Here is a 27,911-nt window from a genome sequence, read left to right as displayed (position 1 = left end):
CAAGTTGTTTCAATGGTTGACTGTTCTTATTGTCAGGAAATTCCTCCTTAGTTCTAGGTTGCTTCTCTCCTTGATTAGTTTCCATCCGTTGCTTCTTGTCCTGCCCTCAGGTGCTTTGGAGAATAGGTCCACCCCCTCTTCTTTGCAGCAGCCCCATAGATATTGGAAAGCTGCTGTCGTGTCACCCCCAATCCTTCAATGAACAGTCCCCCTGGAGATTTAAAAAAGCAACAGCAGCAGCAACAACTTGAGGTGCATCACCCCAAAATGCTTTCCAACAGACAGAGCAGCAATATTCATGTCTATCGTCTCTTGATCTCTTTCTTCTTCTTCTTCTTCTTCTTCTTCTTCTTCTTCTTCTTCTTCTTCTTCTTCTTCTTCTTCTTCTTCTTCTTCTTCTTCTTCTTCTTCTTCTTCTTCTTCTTCTTCTTCTCCTCCTCCTCCTCCTCCTCCTCCTCCTCCTCCTCCTCCTCCTCCTCCTCCTCCTCCCTCCTCCTCCTCCTCCTCCTCCTCCTCCTCCTCCTCCTCCTCCCCTCCTCCTCCTCCTCCTCCTCCTTTCTTCTTCCAAGGAAATAGCTTGCATAGTACAGATTTTCTGATTCAAGGAGATGGTTGGGCAGGAGGTTGACAGGGCTTCCATTTTTCAATCCTGATTTCCATCTCTCTCAGGGAGAGGGAGGTGGAAACCTGAGTAGCAAGAGCAATGTTTTGTCTCCGAAGCTGATTATCGGCACGATGAGCCCGGGGTTTAGAATGTGATTCATTGAATGGCCCCAAACACATTCTTCACCGAGGAAGCTGTTTACATGGCTGTGCAAATTGGTTAGCTGCCTTTAGTCATAGTTCATGTGGAGTATAATTCAACCTCCCTATGCTTGCCAGCAGAGTTGGAGATGGGGGGGAGATGTGTTGGTGATTGGGATCCAATTTACTTCAAGAAGAAGAAGAAGTCCGATCTAAAAGATTAGACCTCTCACGGGACAGACCCAGTTAGAGATGGGGTTCATGTGATACTGTTGGTGGGTTGGAGGTTAATCTATGGTGTGAATGGTGGACCAAGGACATAGCTTAGTGTATAGTATCCCAAATCTCAATGAATCATAATTAAGTAAACCATTGGAAGAGCAAGCCATCTTATCTTTTTTTTTGTTCTGGGGAAGGAAGGGAGAAAGGAAGGGAGGGAGGAAAGAAGGAAAGACTTTGAGGGAGGGAAGGAGAAAGAGGGGAAAGAGAGGAAGGAAGGGAGGGGAGAAAGGAAAGGAGGGAGAGTGGGAGAAAAGACTTGGAGGGAAGGAGGAAGGACTCAGAGGGAGGAATGAATGAATGAACGAACGAACGAACGAACGAATGAATAAATGAATGAATGAACGTTCCTTTCAACTGTTACTAAGTTGGAGCATTTCCTTCTTTTACTTCCTGGCCACCTAGAGAAGTGGGATCATCATGTGAGCTGTGTGGGGAAGAACGGATTCTGGTGCAATACGCTTCCAGTGCTTCTTCTCCGATGCCATGTGACCCATCTGGCCACTGGAGCCCCCGAGGAGCTGAAGGTCAGCCTCAAGTTACCGACCTGGACAAGGGTGGGATGGGGGAAGAGAGGCACAGTGGGCATGTAAGTGCACCCATATGGGCTAACAATTCCTACAAATATACATTGGGAGCCTCTTCAGAGAGCATGATTAATATCTAGAAAGGAATGACAAATTCCTCAGAGAGAAGGCAAAAAGAATGCAATCAGGGGAGTAGCAGTCAAGGATGAGTAACAAATTTATAATTAAGTCTGGAGCCCTTTTTTTCTCCTCCTGGTCTGTGTTAGTAATCAAGACTTGCCTTCTTTTTAAAAAATAGAAGGTTGTTTGCTCACTCTGTTTCTTCTGAACTGATGCAAAAAAATAATAATCACCATCTCTTTGTTACTCAGTCTTGCAACTGTGGCCGAGATAGCCTGTTGCTCTTCTTCTCCGTTGCATCCTTCTTTGACCTCTGTTTCATTTCCCTTAGTCACCCAATAAGAATATTGCTGGTTTCAGATCTATATGTTGCTTGATATCTTGGAGAATCTTTGGTGTCACTAGTTTGATTAGGTTTCCTGCAAGTTTGATTCCATTCTGCTTTTTTCTTCTTCTTCTTCTCTATTCAAGGACACCCAGATGTAGAACAGCCCTGTAAACCTGACGTACGGACGTGGACTCCCAATTCTGCGGTCATTAAGCAAACAGTCCCACCGGCCTGCCCTGAGCCTCAAGGATGCTACCTTGAGCTCCAGTTCCAATATCCGGTCATCCCAGAATCTCTGACCATCTGGGTGACTTACGTTTCCCCCGAGTGGGACTCCAAAGAAGCCATAAACGACATCAAATTGTTGATGGTCGGTGGAGAAAACGTTTCGCTTGGGCCTCAGAACTTCTTCTGTGACATCCCCATGACTATCCGGCTGGATATGGAAAAGATGAAGGACGAAGTCCGGGGCATACAGATCTACACCTTGGACGAACAACTGGAAATCGATGCTGCTATGATCACTTCGGTCCCGCAAAGCTCACAGTGTAAAAAGTGCCAGCCCATCCACTACAAGGTCTCCCGGGATCCCCCATTTCAGAAAGGACCTTCATTTCTCATCTCGGACCTCAGCCGGATATTTGTAGACACGTAAGTACCATAGTTGGAAAGCTCAGCAGTTTAGCGGTTCGAATCCCTAGCGTCGCGTCATGGCACGAGTTCCCGTTCCTTGTCCCAGCTTCTGCCACCCTAGGAGTTCGAAAGCATGTTGAAAAAAATGTAGAAAAATGGGGACCACCTTTGGTGGGAAGGTCACAGCGTTCCGTGCACCTTCGGGCGTTTAGTCATGCCGGCCACATGACAATGGAGACGTCTTCGGACAGCGCTGGCTCTTCAGCTTTGTAACAGAGATGAGCAATGCCCCCTAGAGCCGGAAACGACTAGCACGTATATGCAAGGGGGACCTTTACTTTTAAGTACCGTAAGCCAATTTGATTGCTTGTTCTGAACTTTAATTGAAATGGAGTAAGCGTGTTCTTAATTCTGTTTTTTGCCGTCCAGTTGCCCTTTTGCAAAACACTCCTTTTCATCCTCAACCCCTAACCAGGTTAAAACTTGGTAAAGCTGTTTCTCTACTCAACCAATAATTGGACAGAAAATCAATTTGAAGATGATCTGGGACTATGACCACGGAGACTCTCAGTCCTCCAGGTCATGGTTGTCCCAAAGGTGCTTTTTCAAAAGACCACTGGGACTTTGCTTTTCCTTGAAGACATTTTGCTTCTCATCCATAAGCTTCTTCAGTTCTTCAGAAGACAACTGGACCATTTTTTTTCCTTGAAGAGGTTTCGCTTCTCATTGAAGGAGCTTCTTCAGTTCTTCAGAAGGCAACTGGACTTTGCTTTTCCTTGAAGATGATGAGAAGCAAAAGAACTTCACGGAAACTTCAAACAAAAATGAAGTCCAGTTGCCTTTTGTAAAAGCACCTTTGGAATAACTAGAACCATGTGTTTATTCGATATCTTCACTACTGAACTGTGTTCAGTAGTGTCCTAGTGTTTATTCAATATCTTCACTACTGAACTGGTGTTACTGAACTAACCAATGTTATGTATGGTGCTAAGCTGCAAACAAAGCAAATATGAATACTTACCAAATGTACCAGGGTGTGTGAATACATACAAGCCATTATCTTATCCTCTATAGGAACTCAACCATGTTCTCAATTTCCAGACACTTCTCTTTTAGATTAAAAATGGTTTGTTCTCCTCCGAATGTTGAAATTCAGCCACATTTCTCACTGTTTTCTCCCTTGAAAACCGTACGGTTTCAGCAGCTTGAAGACTATCAGTTCAAGAACAGAAGTTGTTTAGATGAGGTTTATCTCAATTGTTGGCTTGTTTGCACATTTATTTGCAAGCTTGTTCTTGGCGTGGCTCCTGCTGTGTCTTGCATCAAGAAATGCACTAAAGTGAGTCACCCTGGAGATTTAATTTGGACAGCAGGGGTAGCAATCTCCATAAGAAATAAACAAAGATAGCTTAACCAAGCCCTCTTTTTGGGGGCTGCTCCTCAGTGAGGTGGGCCAAAATCTTAGGACTGGATGTTCTGATGCTATAAGGATTCAATTAGTTTGGAATAATAAGAACCAGGGAGTTGGGAGTTTAATCTTTCTCTTCCATCATTTCCCCCACAAATTCTAGCTACTGTATTAATGATAACTTTGGGGAGGAAATACAGGCAATATGACCTAGAACAGTGGTGGCTAATCTTTTTGGGCTTCTGTGCCACTCGCATGCCAGCACCCAGAAGGCAATGCACACACACACACCAGGCTGCCAACGCATGTGCGCGTAATCTAGCCCTGTTTCGTCACTTCTGGTATTTTCAGAAAAACAGGAAGTGATGAAACGGGGCTAGTTTTCGACCTGCAAAGCCTGCAGAAGCCTGCAAGAAGCCTTCCTCAAGCTTTTGGGAGGCCGAAAAAGGCCTCAAACCGGCTGAAAATCAGCTGTGAGGTGCACACATGCCCAGTGAGGTAAGTTTGCATGTTGCTCACGTGTGCCATAGGTTCGCCATCACGAACCTAAAAGGTCCCTTCAAACTCTGTTTCTAATCTAATCTAATCTAATTCATTATTCTGAAGTTCAAAGGAAGCATCTCTTTTTGACTATTTGCCATGGTTTCATGGTTCTAGATTTGGAATGACCTTCCAAGATTTTGCCCAGGCCACAAAACTGTTAATTCAATGACAATAGCCAAGGTGGGGAACCCACAACTCTGGGACAACCTGTTTTGGGGGGTCACCATGCCCACCCAAATTCTGTCAAAATGGTACTCGGGAAATGTTAAATAAAATGTCCCTGCATTTGGGAGTCAGTGCTGCAATACAATTGTGTAAAAAGTAAGCTAGCATGTCCGGTTTTCCAACAGGAAGCTTGACTAGGCAAAAATTGGGATTGGATACTTTCAGGTTAAGGACAGTTAGTCTTACAGCTGTTCATTGAGTGACTATTGGAAGTTACAACCCCAGAGAAAAAAGTGACATGACGTTTTTCACACTTACGATGTTGCAATATCCCCATAGTAACATGATCAAAATTCATATATTTGGCAACAGGTTTATATTATTTCCTTCTCCTCATTGTGTATCTTCTCCTCCTTCTACTTTTCCTCCTCTTCCTCCTCCTCTTTTCCTCATTGTCTATCTCTTCCTCCTCCTTGTCTAGCTCCTCCTGCTTCTCCGTCTCATTTTCCTTCTTCTCTTTTCCTTATTGTCCATCTCCTCCTCCTTTTATCCTCCTCCTCTATCTTCTCCTCCTCCTCCTTCTCCTTCTCTTCTCCTTATTGTCTATCTCCTCCTCCTCCTCCTCTTCCTCCCCCACCTCCCTTCTTCTTCCAAAGTTAAAGGATTGAGGTCAAAAATATTAGTGTGTGTGTGTGTGTACTGTATCTGTCTAACAATATATATTGTTATGCACTTTCTCATGGACTGTTATTTCACCATAGCATTCCATATTTAGATGCTGGAGTGAATTCTAAAATACCACAAAATCTCCTGGGCATAAACAAATGGCATTTTCTCAGTTTGATTGAAGGAAGCAAGGCTGGATGCATGCATTACTCAACAATGTTAAAAATAATTCCCTTTCTAAACTTGTGCGCAGTTCCTTCCCCCTTCTCACCCTTCTTCTCTTGCTTGTTTTGGCCAGAGCTGCTCGGTCCCTGCATCTAAAATATGTCTTCTCCATCCCTGGGTCTTTTGCTTCAATGGACAGGAGCAAGCTTGATCTACTGCTTCTCTGTGGCTTAGTTGGTGAGGCCAGTTGCAAACTGGATGATAACAGAGAAAGAGGTTCTTCCACCCTCTTTTTTTAAAGTGTGGTAGGGAATGGGCCAAAGAAAATAGGTCCTGTTTTATTTTTGTTTTCTTTAACTGTTGCTTGAAATACAAGCAGCTTCCCCCTCGGTCCTCCTGGGAATCCAAAGCAGATGCAATTGACCCTCCCTCCTTAAAGAGGCCTCAAACTTGAGAGCACCTTAACTTTTCACATGTGTGTGACTCCCAGCCATCTCTTGAGAGGAGAAGGAGGAGGAGGAGGAGGAGAAGAAGAGGACAAAGAGGACGAAGAGGAGGAGGAAGAAAAAGGAGGAGGAGGATGAGAAGTAGTATGAGGGGTCCTTGGTGTTCTCTGAGCTTGGTGGTTTTCTTTTAGACCTTTCATGAGCCAACTAGGTATCATCAGTGCTAGAAGGGAGAGGGGTTTGTGGAGTGGAGGGAGGAGGAGGAGAACTGTGGGGTTCTTGGTGCTGGGTTGTTTTCCTGCAGACATTTCATTGCCCAACTAGGGAACATCATCAGTGCATCCTCCTACACCCTACGGTATCCTCCCAGGTAATATTTTAGCAAGAGGAGGACCTGCACAGGTAGGGTTGGAGATGACCTTTAGGACCTCCAAATCTTCAGCAGGTTTTCTTCTTCCTACAGGCAAAACCACACATCCCCACCCTGTTAACCCTCACAGTTGTGTGTTCCATGGCCTCCTTAGTTTGTAAGCTTGCATCAGACCCAACATTGGCTAAGGTGCTTTGGATGCACCTGCCTGTTAAACCAACAAACACAAAAAAACTTGGACACTGACCTGTTCTTCTGCTCCAGCTTGTCCAAACAGCGAGTCAACCAGCTGTAATAACAGAGAGATGCAAGGAACTTCTGGTTTTTCAATGTTTTTTTTCTTTAAATTTGCCAAATCCTGCTCTTGTCTTCTTCTTTGGATACATAGACAGAGACAAAATAGACAGACAGAAAGACAAATCCTTGTTGTTGTTGTTGTTTTGACAATGTTTTGCTTCTTATTCAAGAACTCAATGAACAAGTTCTTGGATGAGAAGTGCAATGAGCTGAAAGAGTGCAGAGAAGATCAACAAAGATGATTAGGGGGCTGGAGGCTAAGATGTATGAAGAACAGTTGCAGAAATTGGATATGTCTAGTTTAATGAAAAGAAGGACTAGGGCAAGGGTCTTCAAACTTGGGAAGCTTAAGACTTGTGAACTTCAACTCCCAGAATTCCTGGGCTAACATGACTGGAGGAGGAATTCTGGGAGTCCACAAGTCTTAAAGCTGTCACGTTTGAAGACTCCTGATCTACAGTATCTATTTCCCTCTCCCTCTCCCTCTTCCAAGGGTCTTCAAACTTGGCAGGTTTAAGACTTGTGGACTTCAACTCCCAGAATTCCTGAGCTAACGTGACTAGAGGAGGAATTCTGGGAGTTGAAGTCCACAAGCCTTAAAGATGTCAAGTTTGAAGACTCCTGGACTAGGGGGTGATGTGGTAGCAGCCTTCTAGTGTTTGAGAGGTTGCCCCAAAGAAGAGGAGATCAACCAATTCTCCAATGAAGGCAGGACAAGAAGCAATGGATGGAAACTAATCAAGGAGAGAAGCAACCTAGAACTTTCCTGACAGTGAGAATAATTAACCAATGGAACAGCTTATCTCCAGAAGTTGTGGGTTCTCCAACATAAATGGTATAGGGTCTCTTACTTGAGGACTAGGAGACCTCCAAGGTGCCTTCCAAGTCAGTCCACACAAAATTATCTGCTACAATGTCCTACCAGTCAATGGCTACTTCAGCTTCAACCACAACAATACAAGAGCACACAACAGATACAAACTCAGTGTAAACCGCTTCAAACTCGATTGCAGAAAGTATGACTTCAGCAACAGAGTGGTCAATGCCTGGAATGCATTACCTGTCTCTATTACATCCTCTAACCCCCACTCCTTTAACCTCAAACTAACCACTATTGACCTCACCCCCATTCCTAAGAGGTCTGTAAGGGGTGTGCATAAGCGCACCATCGTGCCTAGTGTCCCTGTCCTATTGCCCCCATTTATAGGTACAACTATTTCCTGTAATCTTACTCATGTTTATACTTATACCTCTTATCTTGTAAGTGATTGACAAATCAAATTAAAAAAAAATAAGTCAGTCATTCTGTTATGTTTTCAAAGGAAAAACCAAGGAAGTCCAGTTGCCTTTTTTTGGGGGGGGTGGGAATCACTTTTGGGACAACAGTTCTTGGAAGTCTTCTATCTAGTCGACCCCTAGTCCTTGTCTTCATTAGACTAGACATGCTTTCGTGAATTTTGTTTTGGAGTGCACACAGAATTGGCCTTTGAGGTCCTAGCAGTTTCTCCAGCGCTGGAAATTCAGTCTGGGAAAATACCCCTAAGTGAATTTGGGAGGAGATTAACTGCCTAAGAGGAGGACAACTTGGGGACATGATGAGCAATTAAAGAGGAAGGAAAGTTGATAGGAAGGTTCATTTGAGAGGACAGATGAGGTCATACTCTTGAGCGAATCTTATTTGAATTATTTGTTAGCTTCTGGTCCCCTTTGGGTAGAAGGACGTTCTGTTCCGTTATCGGTTAGAAAAAGGACACCAGCTTGATGATTCACAGAGACCTTCCTCTGGCTGGAAATAGCCATCTGGTTGAATGGAGCTCTTTATCCATTTTGTGGTGCATCGCTGAAAATGTTCTGAAGAGTTTTTTCCTCTGTCCTTCCACCTTTCCTTCTTTCTCCTTTGAAAGGATAATCTGCAGGATTCCATATTTAAAACAACACTGTTGCAGCACCAACCCCATAACTGAATAGCTACTAACTTCTACTAATAGCCATCCTTATCTTCTTTTAAAAAGGCCAAATAATGTACATAATTATTGGACACTTTCCTTGTCCCTTCCCTTCCTCCTTCCCTTCCCTTCCCTTCCCTTCCCTTCCCTTCTTCCCTTCCTTCCTTTCTTCCCTTCCTTCCATCCTTTACTCTCACTCCTTCCCTTCCCTTCCCTCCTTCCTTCTTTCTTTCTTTCCTTCCTTTCTTTTACTCTCACTCCTTTCCTTCCTTCCTTCCTTCCTTCCTTCCTTCCTTCCTTCCTTCCTTCCTTCCTTCCTTCCTTCCTTCCTTCCTTCCTTCCTTCCTTCCTTCCTTCCTTTTACTCTCATCACTTCCCTTCCCTTCTCTTCCTTTCCCTCAAGAAACTTATTACTTCATGCTGCATATCTTCTTTTAAATGAAGAAGATGAAGCAAAGACATTGTTACTTAATTGTAAAATGTAAACATCCAGCAGTCAGGCAATTGTCATTTAAAATTAGACATAAATGCTCAACGCGGATTGTCTTAAAAGTCTCTCTCTCTCTCTCTCTCTCTCTCTCTCTCTCTCTCTCTCTCTCTCTCTTCTAGTATTTAGAAAGATGGTAAAAAGATGCCTCTTTGTCAAAGTTTTTCATTATTTTAATGATTGGTTTTAATTTGGGTAGTGATTGCTTTATGTTCCTTACTGTTTATTGTTGTAAATTTCCTGTGTTCTTGGCATAAACAAAGGGATGAGTCTGACACTTGGTTGCTACAAGCTTTAATACTTCAATAAGGAAATAAAGGCTTTGGTTTGGAATCCCTCATAAAAAAGCTAAATGGGGCAATTTTCTATCTAAACCCAAATCCCAAATATTAAAATAGTGTGAAACCCCCCCCCCCCTCCCTGCTCTCAGATGATAAAATGAATTAGTACAACGCCACTCCTGGGAATAAAACAAGTCTTATTAAGAGAGGAATAAATTAGTTGGCTTCCATGCTCATCTCTTTAGCAAATCAAACAAGGGCCGAACCTTGCAAGCTTTAGACAATGCAACCCTTTCATTGGAAATAATCAAAACAATCCAGTAACATTAAAACAAAAACAAAAAAAAACCATACTTTATAGAGAGGATGATTTGGCTAATTTTTGCACAACCCGACAATCTGGGTTTCATTTAGAGGATGGCCACTCTCATTCACCGATGTGGTGGAGGCTGTTTCTTTGACTTAAGCCTCTTTCTCTTAAACAACCTTTAAATGTCATGGCTTGCAAAACACTGGCAGGAGGCATAGGATGACTTGGAAGGACCCCCTCGGAACTGTGGGTTTTGAGTTGCTTTCAACATGCCTTTGCATTGAGTTGGAGCGCCTGCTTGGGAAGGACCTGGTGCTCCTCTCCATCCATTCTCTCCAAAGATACACGAGCGATTGTGACACACGGTTGTATGGAAGTCCACGCTGGATTTACTAAGTCTGTTTGTCTCCCGCATGCACTGCTTTTTTGTGAGATAGGCGGTCATATTGATCTGAGAAATAACTACAGAACCAAAAGAAGAGAATATCTGAAGTTCAGGATTGAACTGCAGGGGTGGGGGGTGTCCTTAGTGCTCTCTGAGCTTGGTGGTTTTCTTGCAGATGTTTCATGACCCAATTAAGTAAGTTCAATGCTTGAAGGAAATGAAAGAACCCCACTTCCTTCCAGCACTGATGATGTTACCTAGTTGGGTAATGAAACGTCTGCAAGAAAACAACCAAGCTCAGAGAGCACCAAGGACCCCACAGTTCTCATTCTCGTTCTCCTCTTCCTCCTCCTCCTCCTCCACCCCCCCCTTCCACTCCACTCCCTTCTAGCACTGATGACACTACCTAGTTGGGGTCATGAAATGTCTGCAAGAAAATCACCAAGCTCAGAGAACACCAAGAACCCCACAGTCCTCCTCCTCCTCCTCCTCCTCCTCCTCCAAATCCCACTACCTTCTAGCCCCGATGATGTTACCTAGTTCGGTCATGAAATATCTATAAGGAAACTGTCAAGCTCAGAAAGCACCATGGACCCCCATAGTCATTGTCCTCCCCCTCCTCCTCCCCCTCCTCATGCTCTACTCCTTTCTACCATTGTCCTCTAGTTGGGTGAAGAAACTTCTGCAAGAAAAGAACCAAACGCAGTGAGCCCCCAAAGACCCTCACAAATAAATAAACAAACACAGCATCACTACATCTTGCAAAAAACCCCAAGGTTTTTCAAGGAAGTGGACATCATGCCCAGGTTCTTTAAGGTTCTCATTGTCAAACTCACTTATCTCTCTTTTTCTCCCCCCACTTCATTTGCAGCGAGCTGAAGGATGGCACGCCATACCATTATCGAGTTTCTGTTGTTTCTGAACAAAAAGAAAGCGAACCTTCTCCCACCCTGTCCTACACTCACGGAAAAGGCTACTGCGGCGATGGGATTATCCAGAAGTAAGTACAAATCTTTTTTGGGGGGGGAGGGGAGAGTCACATTTTCTGTTATCGCTTAAAGCGTGTCAAGGATTGATTCAAATCTGGCACATTCCCCAAATAAAATCCCAATGTTTTCAGTAAGAAGGTTTGAGCCCACCTTGATTTTTTAAAAAAATCTCAGGACCCCACCGTTCAACCCTGAGCTACAACTATTAGAGTAGAATAAAATAACAGAGTTGGAAGGGGCCTTGGAGATCTTCTAGTCCAACCCCCTGCCTAGGCAGGAAACCCTATACCACTTCAGACATCTTTTTAAAAACTTCCAGTGTTGGAGCATTCACAACTTCTGGAGGCAAGTTGTTCACAATGATTAATTGTTGTGATTGTCAGGAAATTTCTTCTTAGTTCTAAGTTGCTTCTCTCCTTGATTAGTTTCCATCCGTTGCTTCTTGCTCTGCCTTCAGATGCTTTGGAGAATGGCTTGACTCCCTCTTCTTTGGGGCAGCCCCTGAGATATTGCTATCATGTCTCCCCTAGTCCTTCTTTTCATTAGACTAGACATACCCAGTTCCTGCAACCATTCATCGTATGTTTTAGCCTCCAGTCCCTTATCATCTTTGTTGATCTTCTATTCTCTTCTATTGGTTGCATAATTATTATTTGTTTGGCTTTTGGGTGGATGGCGCTTTCCCAGAAACTGCGATGGATCTTCTTATTGAAGTCTGCGTTTGAAAATTACACATTTCTTGTAATTTTACACAGAGGGGTCATGCATTAAAGAGAAATCAGTGATGTATTAATAATAAAGAAGGAGTTATGGTTGCTTTTCAGGGGGATTTTGCTGTTGTCATTATGCCCCCACCCCCTTATTTAAAGTTAAGGTAGGGTGCATTTGTCAAAAAAAAAAAAAAACTTTAATGTTAGTGAGAGCTAGTAAAATTCTTCCTTTCTTTCTTGGCCTACCAACCCCTATTGTTGAAACAGAATTTGCTTTCCAGATTTATTTCCTACCAGAACAAAACAAACAAACGGAGGAAAATTCTGCCCTTCTTTGACTGCTTAGCCAGCTCAATTGAAACCCTAATGGCTTTGGCTTAAGCTTTAACTCTGGTTAGTCTGTCTGTGGCTTAGCTTAGTGTGTAAACCCAGCCTGGTTGGTGAGTGTATGATTCAGTGTGATGTAGAGGCAAAAAATCCCGAGCATGTTGAGTAATAGAACTGCTCATGATGTAATGAAACAGAATAACAGAATAGAATAACTTTATAGAACAAGAGAATGGCAGAGTTGGAAGGGACCTGGGAGGTCTTCTAGTCCAACCCCCTGCTCCAACAGGAGACCCAACACCATTTCAGACGCATCTGAATTGTCCAACCTCTTCTTAAAAAACTTCCAGTGATGAAGCACCCACAACTTCTGAAGGCAAAAGCTGTTCCACTGATTAATTGTTCCAACTGTCAGGAAATTTCTCCCTGGTTCTAAGTTGCTTCTCTCGTTGGTTAGTTTCCATCCATTGCTTCTTGTCCTGCAGAGAATGGGTTATTAGAGAATGGGTTGACTTTCTCTTCTTTGAGATATTGGAAGACTTCTATCATGTTAACCCTACTCCTTCTTTTAAATTGGCATATCCAATTCCTGCAACCCTTCTCTGTATGTTTTAGCCTCCAGTCCCCTAACCCTTTGTTGCGCTTCTCTGCACTCTTTCTAGAGTCTCCACATCTTTTTTTTATCTCCACAAAGTGAGATGGACAAGTGTTGGGTGTAAAAAATCCTCTATTTCACTCCACCTTCATGCTCTTCCTTGGTAGCCTTCCATTTCCCCTCTTTCACCTTCCTTTCGTTTTCTAAGATGGGACTATATTTCTTCCCCCATCAGAATATTTCCGTATCAAAAAGTGTGGTCCATGCAAAGAGGCCGCAGATCATAGTTTAAGGGGCGTACGAGAAAAACCATAAAATCAATTCAGAAAGGTGATTGAGAACAATGGCGGGGACAAACAATATTTGGAAGCACTAAGGCCATGCTGGAAAAACAGAATCCTCTTTGAGGGGACATAGAAAATCTATTGAGAATCTGCAAGACGGGTTCTAGCATTGCACAATTCGATACCAATGTCTCCTGTTTGTTTAAATGTGCGCAGATCTTTGTGTGTGTGGCTTCACATCATTGTTGACTTCTGGAGACTAATCCCTTGTAGTTTTCTTGGCAAGCTTTTTCAAAAGCGATTTCCCCCAATCCCCTCTTGATTTTCGCTTCCTATGACAGAGAGAGAGAAGTCACCCAGTTAGTTTTGTGCTTAAGGCAGAATTAAATCTCTCCGTCTCTCGATTTCTAGTCTGGGGCTTTAACCATTACCCCAAACTGGCTGACCTTCAATCAACATTCCTTGTATGTTGTTGCTTCCCTGCAAATCCCCATAATTGTTTTATGATGTTTCTTCCCACTTAAGAGGCATTATTTTTTGTTTAACCAAGAATATTCCAGAGGGCAGATTATATATGCGAAGGCTGTAACCATCCCTTGCCATCACAAGAAAAACAGAACGGAGTCCCAAAAGTCATTTGTGCTCTCAGAACATGAGATGCAAAGATTTATGTCCATGGAAGGTTGAATTTCACTTGTATTTCAGATTTGCTCTAAAGGTCTGCATGAATGAGCAGAGACTTTCAAAAGGTCCCTTCTCCAAGAGATGAGTAAAGGTGATGGATACTCCACCTTCTCATCCTTGGCCAACCAGCTAAAGTGCCTGGCTGTAATATTTTTTTAAAACCGATAGGAAATGTTTGTTTAGAATGTATTGGTACCCTACTTAACTAATCTTTCTGATGGAGCTTACAGGAGTTTTTATCTAGTCCAAAACATTTAGAATCTTCCTTCCTTCCTTCCTTCCTTCCTTCCTTCCTTCCTTCCTTCCTTCCTTCCTTCCTTCCTCCTCCCTCCCTCCCTCCCTCCCTCCCTCCCTCCCTCCTTCCCTCCCTCCCTCTTTCCTCCCTCCCCTTCCCTCCCTCCCTCCCTCCTTCCTTCCTTTCTCTTCCCTCCCCTCCTTCCTTTGTCCCTCCCTCCCTTTTCCTCCCTTCCTTCCTCCCTCCCTTCTTCCTTCCTTCTTTCCTTCCTCCTCCCTCCCTCCCTCGCTCCCTCCCTTCCCTATTCTCTTTTTGGTGCATCTTGTAGAAGAGCAAAAAAAAAAAAAAAAAACCCCTAAGGAAGAAATTGTCTTAACCTCTTGAGGTTTAAAGGTCTCCTCTCCAGATCCTCCCATGCTTTAAAATTTATTTTAATAATCCAATTGTTCTAAGCGGTTGTTTCTCTTGGCAGAGACCTCGGGGAAGAATGTGATGACATGAACAAAGTGAATCATGACGGATGCTCTCTCTTTTGCCGTCAGGAATTATCTTTCAACTGTGTAGGTAAGTTGGCTGGGGTATCCTTCTCATCAGCAAACACCACCATGCGCGCACATCCCATGGATAACGCAAGGTCCAAGCCATGGAGAGGAATGTGGCTGTTACCATCCATCGAGGTGGCCTGAAGTGAAAGAGAGAGATCAGCTTCTCTTCAGCAGGTTTCTTGGACCAAGAGGCAAGTGTTGTGGAGCTAGTCTTTTCTTTCCAAGCCATGAATAGAAAAAATAAATCCATCTCTTTAATAATAATAATTTTTTTAAAGTTGAGCTTTTGGCAGCGAGGCTTATGAGAGCTTGTATGTCTTTTATCTGAGAACAACTGGAGATTTCAGGCAACCTTTAGCCTTGGTGAATGCTGTTAACTCCTTTGTAGAGGCAGTGGAGTCAAAGTGTCTACAAAGCTGGTGAGTTCAACTCAACTGTAGCAATTGTGAACGTTCCCCCCCCCCCAAAAAAAACCCCTTCCCATTTCAATTCAACACTCAGAGACAAAGTCCATCCAAGTAAGAATTTATTAAAGAAGTCCCATTGGCACATCTGGGAAAACCCGAATCTGAAATTCCAGGTTTTCCCTTCCCCAAGTGAAAATCAAAGATCCACCTCCTGCACCCAATAGTCCATCACATGGCCCAATCAAACATTGTTCTATCCAAAGCCAAACCTTTCACCCACTCCCATCCAGGTGCAGGCTGACATGACTTGGGAGAAGAATGTTGTTGAGTCTAATCTACTACTCACTAAGAATTCCCCCCTCCCAAATTCCCAGGCACTACTTGTGGCAGCCTCAAAGCTTCTAAGAAAATATGCGGTTAATACAAATATGACTTCCATGGCTGACAGCAATAGTAATAGCCCTTAGACTTATATCCTGCTTCACAGTGCTTTTACAGCTCTCTCTAAGTGGTTTACAGAGTCAGCCTCTTGCCCCCAACAATCTGGGTCCTCATTTTACCCACCTCGGAAGGACGGAAGGCTGAGTCAACTTTGAGCTGGTCAGAATTGAACTCCAGGCTGTGGGCAGAGACTGCCGTACTGCCTTCTAACCATTGTACCACCAAGGAAGGAAGGAAGGAAGGAAGGAAGGAAGGAAGGGAGGGAGGGAGGGAGGGAGGGAGGGAGGGAGGAAGGAAGGAAGGACAATAGCACATAAACTTATATATCCCTTCACAGTGCTTTTACAACTGTCTCTAAGCGGTTTACAGAGTCAGCCTCTTGCCCCCAACAATCTGGGTCTTCATTTGACCCATCTCGGAAGGACGGAAGGCTGAGTCAACTTTGAGCTGGTCAGAATTGAACTCCAGGCTGTGGGCAGAGACTGCCGTACTGCCTTCTAACCATTGTACCACCAAGGAAGGAAGGAAGGGAGGGAGGGAGGGAGGAGGGAGGGAGGGAGGGAGGAAGGAAGGAAGGAAGGAAGGAAGGAAGGAAGGAAGGAAGGAAGGAAGGAAGGAAGGGCAATAGCACATAAACGTATATATCCCTTCACAGTGCTTTTACAACTGTCTCTAAGCGGTTTACAGAGTCAGCCTCTTGCCCCCAACAATCTGGGTCTTCATTTGACCCATCTCGGAAGGACGGAAGGCTGAGTCAACTTTGAGCTGGTCCAGGCTGTGGGCAGAGACTGCCGTACTGCCTTCTAACCATTGTACCACCAAGGAAGGAAGGAAGGAAGGGAGGGAGGGAGGGAGGGAGGGAGGAAGGAAGGAAGGAAGGAAGGGCAATAGCACATAAACTTATATATCCCTTCACAGTGCTTTTACAACTGTCTCTAAGCGGTTTACAGAGTCAGCCTCTTGCCCCCAACAATCTGGGTCTTCATTTGACCCATCTCGGAAGGACGGAAGGCTGAGTCAACCGTGAGCCTGGTGAGATTTGAACTGCCAAGCTGCTGGCAGCCAGCAGTCAGCAGAAGTAGTCTGCAGTACTACATTCTAACCACTACGCCACCACGGCTCTTGTAGATGAGGAACATAAGCTAGATAGCCCCCATGAGTTATACACTTCAGTCCATCATGTTTGCCAAGAAGAGAATATACATGATCCGGGTCTGGAGGCTAAACTATACAACGAGTCGTCATCATCATCTCCTTTTAACCACCCCATAATCCCTTGCAGGGTGGAGTCTGGGCAACTGAACAAGAGCTGTTTACTGGCCAGATGCCCTTCTTGTCACCAATGTGGAGTTATATTCAGCAGATATCTTCTTAACATGCCCAGAGAGAGAAATATCTAAGGATCGAACTCACAGCCTCCTGATGGTGAGGCGAGAGCTCCACTTCTAGGCCACCGCACCTCTCAAAACTATACAACGAGTGATTAAGGGAATTGGTTATGTCTGGTGTAACGAAGAGGAAGACTAGGGGTGACGTGATAGCAGTCTTCTAGTACTTGAGGGGCTATCTCACGAAAGAGGGAGGAGTCACACCTATTCTTCCAGACACCTGAGGACAGGACAAGAAGTAACAGTTTATTTATTTTATTTATTTATTTGATTTGTCAGTCGCTTACAAGATAATAGGTATAAGGATAAACATAGTTATGAATACATGAAATGAATACATATAAGAAAAATAAAAAGGAACAATAGGACAGGGATGGTAGGCACATTGGTGTGCTTATGCACACCCCCTACAGACCTCTTAGGAAGGGGGTGAGGTCAATAGTAGACAGTCTAAGTTTAAAGGTTTGAGGGTTTGGGGAAGAAACCACAGAGTCAGGTAGAGTATTCCAGACATTGACCACTCTGTTGCTGAAGTCGTATTTCCTGCAATCAAGTTTGGTGCGATTAACCTTGAGTTTGTATCTATTGTTTGCTCTTGTGTTGTTATGGTTGAAGCTGAAGTATTCATTGACAGGTAGGACATTGCAATGTATGATTTTATATACTATACTTAGATCGGACCGAAGGCGGCGTAGTTCTAGGTTTTCTAGGTCTAGAATTTCAAGTCTGGTGGCATAAGGTATTCTGCAACGAATAGAGGAGTGGAGAACTCTTCTTGTGAAATATTTCTGGACTTTCTCCATTGTGGTAATATCAGATACGTGATGTGGATTCCAGACAGTTGGAAACTAATCAAGGAGAGAAACTATCCTAGAACGAAGGAGAAATTTCCTGACTTAATTTAGAACAATTTAATCAGTCAGACAACCTTCCTTCAGAAGCTGTAGGTGCTCCAACACTTCAATCTCTTGAAGAAGAGATTGGACAACCGTTTTCCTGAAATGGTATAGGATTTCCTGCTTGGACTAGAAGACCCCCAAGGTCTCTTCCAACCCTATTCTTCTACATTGTGCAAAACACTCACAATAATGTCATTGTTAACCAAGTCTGCTATCGTCTTGAGGGCCAGAATAGTACTTTGTTTTGACTAGTGTGCGAAACCAGCCTTAAATTTCACCCCGATTCAGGTTTATTCACACTTTAACACTCAGGGGTTTAAGCGTTCTTTGTATTCCATCTTTGATGATGGAAATGGTCAATCCTTCCTGGTTTCTTTGTAATTGGAGCCCTCCTCCCCACTCCCACCCACCCCCCATTCTAAACCCTAGATCCAGTGGAAGCTTATCTATAGGATCTTTAGGGGGAAGCTGAACTCTGAAAAGCTCCGAAGGGGTCAAGTCTTTGGGAGCCCCAAGTTGGCAAAGCTGAAGGAGCTGACATCTCCTTTGAGATGCTAATGAGCCCCCTTGAAGGGGCATCAAAGTTGCTTTTATCCTTCCTTTTCAGGGATGATAATTGCTTAACCAGATCTTTTTATTCCTGAGGCTTGATTAGCAATGATTGTCAGCGCTCAATGGCGGCAGGATGCTTGGAGTGTACAAGAGATGGGTGTCCAGAGATTTAGCTGTTTGTTATAAATTTCCCTCTCTTTCCCCCTAGTTCTTTTTTTTTGGGGGGGGGGGAGGGAGGGAAACAGCTCTGTGACTCTTAGAGCAAAGAAATTCACACTAGTGGGAGAATCGGACTTCAGATGCTTCATAAAAGGACAAAGGACATTGCTGGCTGTTGCTAATTGGGGCAATTCAATGGGAATGCCCAATCCCTAAAATGCATTCCAGCGTTTAGATGTTGAGCATCACGTTGGACGAAGCTTACTTGATACATGCACTAGGTGTATTGCACATCAAATCAATCAGAAGAACAGAGAATGGTTAAAATAAGACCACACTTGGAATACGGCATCCACTTTTGGTCACCACGATATAAGAAAGATGTCGAGACTCTGGAAAGAGTGCAAGGAAGAGCATCAAAGATGATTAAGGGACTGGAGGCTGAAACATACAAAGAACGGTTAATCTAGTCAAATAATAAGAAGGACTAGCGGGTGACATGATAGCTTTCTTCCAATATCTGAGGGGCTGCCACAAAGAAGAGGGGGTCAAATCTATTCTCCAAAGCCCCAGAAGGCAGGACAAGAAGCAATGGGTGGAAACTAATCAAGGAGAGAAGCAACCTAAAACTAAGGAGGAACTTCCCGACAGTTAGAACCATTAACCAGTGGAACAGCTTGCCACCAGAAGTTGTGGATCCACCAACTGGAGGTCTTTAAGAAGATATTGGACAACCGTTTGTCTGAAATGATGTAGGGTTTCCTGGTTGAGTAAGAGACCGAACTAGAACATCTCGAAGGTCCTTTCCAACTGTGTTATTCTGTTTTTCTTCAGTGATTCCTTTACAGTAGTAGAAAGGAAGGAAAACATTAACTTGTTTTTGACCATTACCAACCAAGCATACTAGTTGGGCCTACCATTTCCAACTAGCATGTCCCCTCACGAAAAGCTTAGAAATAGCTTTATTCTTTCAGCCCTTTTAATGCATCAAATCATGGTCAACTTGATGACAAAAAGCCAACTCTATTGTCTAACATGACTTGGGATGTTGGCAGCTTGTTGAAGTTCCTCTTGAACCCACACAAGTCACACTCAATTGTCTCAGCCATCAAGCACAACCTACCAATAATCCTAGCAGTGAGACTGGAATTGCAGATTAGACCACACAGTCATCTGAACCAGTAGCTGCCCTTCAACAATTAAAAGGCAAGCTCCAGAAGCGTGGGTTGCCTTCAACACGGTGCTCAATCTAGTTTCCAGATCAGATCATTTTCCTGCACAGTGCTGGGAATTGTTAAGATTTTTTTTTTAATGGGCCAGATTCGCCCAATGCACAAAACTCCGCATGAAATGAAAACTCATCAAGAGTTGTGCAAGTGCAGCCTTTATTTTTTGCAACTGACCTGTTGAACTGTGTTCTGTGAATGTAGCATAAATTTGGAAGAGTGACAGCTGGCCCGCCATTGTTTGCTTATCTACAATCAGCTCAGGAAAGGCCACCACCTTCTGAGACAATCCTTATTGTTAGGATGTTCATGATCAACAGCTCTTTAAGTCCACGTTGCTGTGTTCCACTGTTCTTGGTTTTGTTTTGTTTTTCATGGGAAGAAGGAACGTTGCATTTTGCTCTCTCACCTTGGCGGGATCTATTATCTTTTGCCTCTGTGCATTCTCAGCTCACAAACCCTCTTGCATTTGCTTGTTGACCTGTAACGTTGTTAGCTTCTGCTTACGTTTTCCCTGGCCTGTTGTTTGCCCCAAGCCTCCTCCTAATCAGATACGACTTGGATCGATCTGCTTTAGATCACAGGAGGTAAAAATAGCAGGAACAAAAGTGAATGTGTGGTCTTCTCTCTCTCTCTCTCTCCCCCTCCCTCTCCCTCTCTTCTCTATTCTCTCTCTTCTCTCCTCTCTCTCTCCTCTCTCCCCCTCTCTCTTCTCTCCCTCCTCTTTCTCTCTCCTCTCTCTCTTTCTCTCCCTCCCTCCCTCCCCCTCCCCCCCTTCCCTATCTTGGTCAGACTGCCCTGGTCTCCTGAAACCCAATTTTGCATTTTTCCCCCATACACACAAAAAATAAATAAAAGGAAGCGGATTGAATTAATGCTATTTTGTTCTTCCAATGCTCACATCAGAATATGGTTCCTTGGCATTTGACTCTTTTCCTTTTATACGTTCTGGGCTGGTACCTTTGCTTGAGATGCTCTGAAGAATATAGATGTGCTCTTTTGGTCTAATGTCAGGGGTGCAAACATTGGGGTTGTCACTGGAAGGGGGAAAAAAAATCACAAAACTGCGTGTGACTTATTTTGGCCATGTCCTATGGGGGAATTCACTGGAGAAAGCAATTACGTTTGGAAATGTTTAGCAGTAAAAGGAAACCGGGCCATCCAAAAACAATGTGGCTGGACACCATCAAAGCTGACATCAACCAGAGCATCGAACAACTCAAAGAAGTAGGGAAAGATTGGAAGATGTGGAGAATCCTGGCCCAAAGAATGACCAAGAGTCAGACACAACTGAATGGATGACATCATCATCATCATCATCAAAAGTTGCGTTTACTGCTGTCTAGTGTTTGTTTGCTTTCTGGTTTCCTCCTTCCCCCTTTTTTTCTGCAAGCGTCTGAGACTTCCCATGTGCCGTGTGTGGTTCAATGCATGCTTTCGTGGCACACATCCTAGAACTCTAGGGCTGGAAGGAACCTTGGAGGTCTTCTACTCCCACCCCTTGATTAAGGCAAGAGATCTTATACAATCACAATCAAATTGTTGCCCAATCTCTTCTTAAAAACCTCCGATGATGAAGCGCCCACAACTTCTGGAGGCAAGCTGTCCCACTGGTTAATCGTTCTTACTGTTAGGAAATTTTTACGTTGGGCTCTCTTTAACAAGCTTCCACCGATTAATCTCACTGCAGTTGTGCTACGGGGGGGTGGGAAACAACATCTCCCCATACTTTGATTGAGTCTTCCCGGGGACTTTGGACCCATTCAGAAAGTGGGAAGAAGTGAAGAAAGGATCCCTGATGGCAGTGGTGGGATTCAAACTTCATTACTACCAGTTCTGTGGGCGTGGCTTGGTGGGCGTGGTAGGGAAAGGTCACTGCAAAATCTCCATTCCCTCCCCACTCCACTAACCTGCTTTTCAGCTCCGTTCTCCTGTGCAAGGCAACCAAAGAAGACCTAGCCGATCAGCTGGGACTTGGTAGGCAGGGAATAGATGGGGGCAGGGCCAGTCAGAGGTGGTATTGGCCAGTTCTCCGAACTACTTAAAATTTCCGCTACCGGTTCTCTAGAACCGGTCAGAACCGGCTGAAAACCACCTCTGCCTGATGGAGGGATGATTAACCGAAAGGACCAAACATGGCAACAAGGAAGTCTGTTAAGGAGCATTCCACAAAAGTACAAGCTGAGAAGGAGAGGAGAAAACCCAGAAGGAGAAAAGACTTCCAGGAAGCTGGAAGATAATTTCCGGCAACGTGTTCAACTCCAGCCAGCAGATCATCAGTGCTTGGCTTTAGTTCTTATTGTAATCGGCCGTAGTCAGAATTTCTTTATGATAAAAGCCCGCCCTTGGCCAGCAATTGTTTCTTTTTGCTTCCACGAAGGAAAGCAATGGGGAGTTGACCCCAAATAGACTTTAGCAGTTGGCAGAGAGAGGCTGATGCAGAAGCCAACTCGGTCCAAGAATCTGTAACTCAGAAACAATTCTTGAACATTCTTGTCCCCCATCTCCCTCTCTCTCTCTTTTTTTTAAAAAATAAAGTAAAATCAAAATTGGACATGTAGTTAATACAATTCTGGGCTGGTTGCCTTTGGATTGATCCCTAAATAAATAATCAGACTTAAAAATATCCCTTTTCCTTGCCTCTTTAATTTCGTCTGGGCTGTCTTTTCCCTCTCCTCTCCCTGTTTTTCTTTATTTTATTTTTTTGGAAAAAGGACTTAAGTTGTGTAGAAGAAAAGATAATTCTGGTGCCAGCAGCTCCATCCCAAACTGAAAACAGGATGCAGCCCTGTGGGTCTTTCTCTGCTGGTTTGTGCAACGCAGTCCCCTGTCGAAACCCAAAATTAGATTTTTGGGGGGTTGCGTTTGCCAGGTGGAAAGCTGTTGTGTTGTTTCTGCGTACATCCTAATGCGGATGGAAAACCTCCTCATGTGGTGGAGGTTTTGTAGCCACTTACTCCCACTTCTTTCTGTCTCTTCTTTAAAAAAAAAACCAGAAGGATCCAGGACAAATAAACAAGAAGGAAGGACCATCTATCCACAGGAGACATGCCAGCGTGATAGTGTGGTTAAGCTAGGGAAGACTCTCCAGAAGTTGGTCTTCCCTCATTCCCACTCTGATGGGCTGGTTGACCCATGAACACAAGGAGCTGTAGTTCTCCAACATTTGTGAGGTGTGAAGACCTGGATTCAAGGACTTCTAGGGGTGGAAGGATCCTTGGAGGTCTTTTAGTCCAATGTCCTAGGAACACTGCTATCATGTCAGCGGTGATATGATAGCAGTGTTCCAATATCTGAGGGCTGCCATGAAGAAGAGGGAGTCAAGCTATTCTCCAAAGCACCTGAAGGCAAGACGAGAAGCAACAGATGGAAACAAATCAAGGACAGAAGCAACCTAGAACTAAATTTCCTTACAGTTAGAACAATCAATCAATGGGACAGCTTTTGCCTCTAGAAGTTGTTGGTGCTCCAACACTGGAAAGATTGGACAACCCTTGGTCTGAAATGGTATATTTTTTCCCTGCCTGAGCAGGGGGTTGGACTAGAAGACCTCAACGGTCCCTTCCAACTCTGTAAGTCTATTACTCTGTCCTGTCCAAGGCAGGGATCTTTCTACCCTCCTAGACCAATCTTTTCTTGAAAACCTCCAACAATGGAGCACCCTCTCTTTGAAGCAACTTTAAGACAGGTGGACCTCAACTCCAGAATTCCCTGGCCAGCGTGGGTGGACTCCAGTTGTCCTCCTTCGTCTGACTGCTTGAGTTAAGAGGCACAACTTGTCTGGAAATCGGGTTGGATGAGTTTTCACCATCAGTGCCATGCACTGTCTGCAGACCCCCAATGCCAGCAATAAAGAACATCAGGTGAACATAAAGTGGATTTCTTGGGATGGCATGCATCTCCCTGGCAACTCCTGCCCCCCTAACCCAGTGATAAAATATTCTAAGCATTTAGCACGCCAAGCACATCAAACGGATGGGAAATTTATTGCTATTTCTCCAAGTTTGGAGCCTTATTTTTTTTTTAACGGCATTTCACCCAAGTCTTCTAGAAAAGGCAAGCCTGTGCCAATCCATATTTATATACTCGTTTATCCAAACCTTGAAACCGGATTGAAGATTTTTCAGGGGGGGGGGGGGCAGGTCAGATTATTCCATGTAGTTTTTTTAAATGGGTGTGGGCCCTGTAGAGGGAGGGGTTTTTTTTTTCTGTCTGGGTTTGCGATTCAGACGTGGATAACAGAGCAACGGAATAACAGAATTGGAAATGAGCCTTGGAGGTCTTCCAGTCTGACCCCTTGCTCAAGCAGGAGACCCTGTTCAATTCTGGACAAATAGTTTTAACTGATAACAGATAATCAGAGTTGGAAAGGACCTTGTAGGTCATCTAGTCCAACCCCCCGCCCAAGTGGGAGACCCTACACCATTTCTGACAAATGGCAGTCCAATCTCTTCTTGAAGGTCTCAAGTGATGGCGCTCCCACAACTTCCGAGGGCAACTTCTGTTCCACGGGTTGATTGTTCTCCCTGTTAGAAAATTCCTCCTTATTTCCAGGTTAAATCTCTCCTTGATCAGTTTCCATCCATTATTCCTTGTCTGGCCTACAGGCACTTTAGAAAATAGCTTGACCCCCTCCTCCTCCTCTCTGTGGCAGCCCCTCAAATATTGGAAGGCTGCTATCCTGTCTCCCCTGATCCTTCTCTTCACTAGACTAGCCATGCCCAGTTCCTGTAACCGTTCTTCATATGTTTTAGTCTCCAGTCCCCTAATCATCCTGGTTGCTCTTCTCTGTACTTTTTCTAGAATCTCAACATCTTTTTTGTAATGTGGTGAACAGAAGTGGATGCAGTACTCTAGGTGTGGTCTTACAAAGGCTTTATAGAGTGGTATTAGTACCTCTCTTGATCTTGATTGTATCCCTCTGTTAATGCAATTTAGGATTGCATTAGCTTTTGTGGCTGCTGCTGCACACGGCTGTCTCCTATTTAGCTGATTGTCCACTAAGACTCCAAGATCCCTCTCCCAGTTGCAGAGTTGTCCAATCTCTTCTTGAAAAACCTCCCACAACTTCTGGAGGCAACTTCTGTTCCACTGGTTAATTGTTCTCACTGTCAAGAAATTTCTCTTTAGTTCTACTTTGGATCTCTCCTTCATGAGTTTCCATCCAATGTCCTGCCTTCAGCTACTTTGGAGAATAGGCTGACCCCCTCTTCTTTGTGGCAGCCCCCTCCTCAGATATTGGAACATTGCTATCACGTCACCCCCTGGTTCTTCTTTTCATTAGACTAGACATACCCAATTCCAGCAACCGTTCTTTGTATATTTTAGCCTCCCGTCCCTTAATCCTCTTTGTTGCTCTCCTCTGCACTCTTTATAGAGTCTCAACATCTTTCTTACATCGTGGTGACCAAAACTGGATGCAGTATTCCAAGTGTGGCCTTATCAAGGCATTATAAAGTGGTACTAATACTTTGTCTGTTCATCCATTCTATCCCTGCGTCGATAAGATAAGGGGCCGCGCGCGCGCAACATCTTAAAGCAGGGATAAACTCTCCTGGAGAAAAATCTCTCTGTGTGGTCAACAAAAAGTCAACACCTCCTTGATAGCACATAATCAATCAAAGTGGAAGGAGGACTGATTTAGCTATTTGACCTTAATGCTGAGCTGTGATAGAAGCAGAGATAGGGCAGGTAGAGAAGGAACCACCCCACCCTCAATTCTACCCCCATCCAATTCAGCGCCACTTGGCATGTGGACCCCAAATGAACGCAGCATTTTCTTGGGGAGGGTGGGAGGTTACTCACCCATAATCATAATTCCGATAAATCTCAGGGATTTTTTTTAAAAATGGACGGGATGATCGGTTTTCTCCAAAGAAGCAGGTTGAGGATGCCTTCTTCTCTGCAGTCTATCACGAGACACCCCAGGCATCGGTTTAACGTCACATCTGCTGTTTATAAGAGCTCAGCCAATGTCTTATCAGTTTTTCAGCCTTGCCAGGATCCAGTTTGTTATGAGGAACAATGAAAATCAACTCTGGTGGGCCAACTTCATGCGTACCTTCTCCAGCTTGTGACACAAGGCACTCTCGGAATAGTCAAGGAGAGACGTGACCTAGTACAAAGGAGGAATTTGCTGACAGTTAGAACAATTAACCAGTGGAACGACTTGCCTTCAGAGGTTGCAGATGCTCCATCCCTGGAGATTTTTAAGAAGAGACTGGACAGCCACGTCTGAAATGATACAAGGTCTTCTGCTTGAGCAGGGGGTTGGACTAGAAGACCTCCAAGGTCCCTTCCAGCTCTGTTAAATTCAACTTTAAACTACCGAACAACCCGATTCACATCACTCGCTAAGCCTCGAAAAGTTGACCAAGTTTAAGATGAAGTAAGCTGAATCTCTTGCATGAATGCTTAACTGCGTTGGACAGAGCAAGAGAGTGAATAGATCATCTTTCTGCATCAGATAGCTCATTTTTTTTTCATACATGGTGTGATGACCCAAAGGGGCGTGGCACAAAGGCAACACAGTCAGATAATCAGTAGGAGTCCCTTTGTTAGCTCCAACTTTGCCCCCAATGTCTTGGTTACCTTCTGGCTGGAGAAAAACTCTCCCAGGAACGGCCTTTGGCTGCAGAGAATCAAGTCCAAAACGTGGTCAACAAAAACTGTAACTATAAGTCCAATCAAGGCACGATGAGGTCATTAGTCCGGCAGGGCAGGAACAAGAATTCCAGACCTGAAGGCACAGCAATAACTCAACAAGGTTGGGAAGACACCAGGAACACAGATAACCAAAGTCAACACAAGACAAATTCACATTTGCTCCCAGCAGCTGCCGCATTCAGCATGCATTTCTTTTAAATGCTCTTCCCAGCTGTGGCTAATCACGGCCCTTTCCTCCCCCATAAGCCACACAACCCACTTTACTCTTTTCTCTGTTCCTCTCTGCGTGCCCTAGGATGAAGAGAGGGTAGGCCTGGGTCTTCCTCTGAACTCCCTCTCCCTTGTTCTACCTCTCCCCTGCTCGTCCCAGCTGGACTTCGCCCTTCCCCAGTTTCCTCCACAGTCAACAGAGCCACAGTCCTACTCCCTGTCAGCTGTTCGTCTTCCTCCTCCATGATACATGGGTTTGTCTCCGTTGTTCATGAGATCTGCCAAACACGGAAAGAAATGGAGCTGCTATTTTTCTTGATGCCGGAAACCGGGGTCAACCTCGCAATGGCATTTGCCTTTTTTGAAGCTCCAGGATGGTGGCCGCTTTCGAGAAATGGCTTTTCCAGTGTTGAACGACTTCTGCCTCTTCTTCTTTTTCTTCTTGTTCTTTTTTTTTTTTGTTTGTTTGTCCAAACTACAAGGCACAGAGCTTGTTCAGTGGGTGGGTTGGGGGCGGTAATTTCTTTTCCACTGTGTTCTTTTTCTTTGTCTTTCTGTCTGGACCACTTCAACATTTTGGGCCAGTCCAGCTGCCGTCCTTGTAAAGGGCAGGTTGAGAATATTTCACAGTGACCTGCCAAGGCTGAGAACAGATCTTCCCTTGAAAAGAAAACAAATGGGGGGAAGATACAGTACTGAAGCTACATTTTCTCCTTACCTAATCTTTTCCTGGCTCCCCTAACCCATGTCAGTGGGATAAGCCTTGCCAAGAAGGTAAGAGAGGGCAGGACGTGCTGACTCAGAAAAACCAAAGCTGGAATCCAACATGGGACATGTTCACTGTCTATCTTGCATTCGGCAAGCCTTTCCTTTTAATAACTTGGAGAACGTCTCTCTTCATCCAGACGTTTCTGTCTCCCTTTTCTCTTTGACTCCCATGAGCCAGAGCAGAAAGATTTATGGAGGTTTTAAATGTAATCAGGAACAAATTAGCTGCTGTACTGGGATTGCAAGCTTGGACTCTTCTCCGAATGAATCAACTCAGCACAACTGGAGCAGACCAGGGCTAGCTAGCTTAAACTGAACATAGGATCTTATTTCAGGTGTGCTGTTGTTATACTGCTACTTTTTAAAAAAAAGCCATGATGCCTGGTTTAAACAAAAAATATCCCCCTCCCCAAGGGCATGAAAAACCTGAGGGGTCCTTGGCACTCTCTGAGCTTGGTGGTTTTTTTTTCAGTTCTAGAAGGGTGTGGGGTTTATGGAGTGGATGAGAATGGAAGGAAGAGAAGGAGGAGGAGGAGGAGGAGGAACAGGAGGGACTGTGGGGTCCTTGGTGCTCTCTGAGCTTGGTTATTTTCTTGTAGTTTCCTTTATCCAAGTAGGTAACATCTTCAGTGCTAGAAAGGAGTGGGGTTTGTGGGGAGGAGGAGGAGGAGCGGGGAGAAGAAGGGACTGTGGGGGTCCTTGGTGCTCTCTGAGCTTGGTTGTTTT

At 44.4% G+C, this 27,911-nt stretch overlaps 1 protein-coding gene across 1 annotated transcript in view; it reads left to right on the top strand.

Annotated features, from left to right (window-relative positions):
* PAPPA (pappalysin 1) overlaps positions 1-27,911 on the top strand; it is a 133,766-nt gene that overhangs the window by 39,277 nt on the left and 66,578 nt on the right. The window contains 4 exon segments of the mRNA XM_087943904.1: positions 1,429-1,550; positions 2,142-2,649; positions 10,972-11,100; positions 14,397-14,488. Coding sequence (XP_087800030.1) covers positions 1,429-1,550; positions 2,142-2,649; positions 10,972-11,100; positions 14,397-14,488 — 851 coding nt within the window.

The sequence above is a fragment of the Notechis scutatus genome, chromosome 15, assembly GCF_049901735.1.
Source record: "Notechis scutatus isolate UNSWTSFEM ecotype Mainland chromosome 15, rNotScu1.2, whole genome shotgun sequence".
Classification (NCBI taxonomy): domain Eukaryota; kingdom Metazoa; phylum Chordata; class Lepidosauria; order Squamata; family Elapidae; genus Notechis; species Notechis scutatus.
This window is presented reverse-complemented; position numbering and strand designations above follow the sequence as displayed.